Genomic DNA, 1,181 nt, shown 5'->3' on the forward strand with positions numbered 1-1,181 from the left:
TTTGGTGTTTTGGAATACCAAAAACAGAAAAACCGAAAAACAAGAAAAGGACGTGGCTACTGACTCCCCCAAAGAGGAGCGTTTAACTACCCTTTGACTCATGACCTAAAAATGCATGTGCTTTTTGCCCATTGTTTTGCAACCCTCTTTGTATCACCACAGATTTATATCCCTCATACTGGTGGCTGTGCCTTGATTTTCGCTCTCCTTCTCCTATTTGCTTCCTCTATATATATGCATAAATAAATTCAAGAATCCTAGATTCAGATTTCTCATCTGCGAGACGGCCAGTAGTCTCTGACTTGGTCTTCAAATCGTAAGTTTAAGCTTGTTTTCAGCTTTTGCCTCGCTTTCAATTGAAAGGAATCTGAATCTCCCTTTAAAACAAAATGAAATCATAATCCCAAAACATTAGACAACATAAATTACTTTTTTGTCAACAACACGGCCCTTTTTCGGATATCGGTTATTTCATACTCTCCCTTCCAAACTTTCACCCGTAAGATCTTTGATCACAGCAAGCTCAGAAAACAATCAGAAAAAAAATGAGTGCAGCGTGCAGAGCTTGGATTGTGGCAGCAAGTATTGGAGCAGTTGAGGCACTGAAAGACCAAGGAGTCTGCAGGTGGAATGGGGTTCTGAGAGCAGTCCACCACCATGCCAAGAGCAACATCAGATCCTATTCCCAAGCCAAGACACTCTCCGACGCTTCGTCTTCTGCAATTTCTATGACGATGAAGAGATCACAGGAAGACAAGTTGAGAAAAGTCATGGAATTGAACTGTTGGGGTCCAAATACCATAAGATTTTAGATTGTAATTATGTAATTTAGATTTAGGGTTTATGAGTATTGAATTATATGTCACCCCTTTTTCCATGAGAATTAAACGAGTTAATTGTTCTGGCGATTGCTTTAAACCCTGAAGAACTCATTTAACAAGCCCATGAACAAGAACTATGAACTCTTCCGGTGGATCCATATCATAAAAGCAGTCTTAACATGGATTTGATGAAAAGATTTAACTTTTGCTGCAATAATAATCAACAAACAAGAGAAATTTTTAGTTGCGATGGGAATACAGATGGTATACTATGTGTTTTTATTCAAGTGGTGGAAAATTTTAATTTTGAAGTTATTAACCTTTTAACACACATACCCACCATTTATATAGGGACACATG

At 38.1% G+C, this 1,181-nt stretch overlaps 1 protein-coding gene across 1 annotated transcript; it reads left to right on the plus strand.

The window, feature by feature from the left end:
• Positions 1-251: 251 nt before the first annotated feature.
• On the plus strand, positions 252-918 carry LOC103448600 (uncharacterized). Its single transcript, XM_008387867.4, has one exon. The coding sequence runs from the start codon at positions 546-548 to the stop codon at positions 810-812; it is 267 nt and encodes an 88-aa protein (XP_008386089.2). The 5' UTR covers positions 252-545; the 3' UTR covers positions 813-918.
• The last annotated feature ends 263 nt before the right edge of the window (positions 919-1,181 follow it).

This window comes from Malus domestica, chromosome 11 (assembly GCF_042453785.1).
Source record: "Malus domestica chromosome 11, GDT2T_hap1".
Lineage (NCBI taxonomy): Eukaryota > Viridiplantae > Streptophyta > Magnoliopsida > Rosales > Rosaceae > Malus > Malus domestica.

Excerpts from the sequence above, each read along its gene's own strand:
- LOC103448600 (XM_008387867.4), top strand. The coding sequence starts at position 546 with ATGAGTGCAGCGTGCAGAGCTTGGATTGTGGCAGCAAGTATTGGAGCA.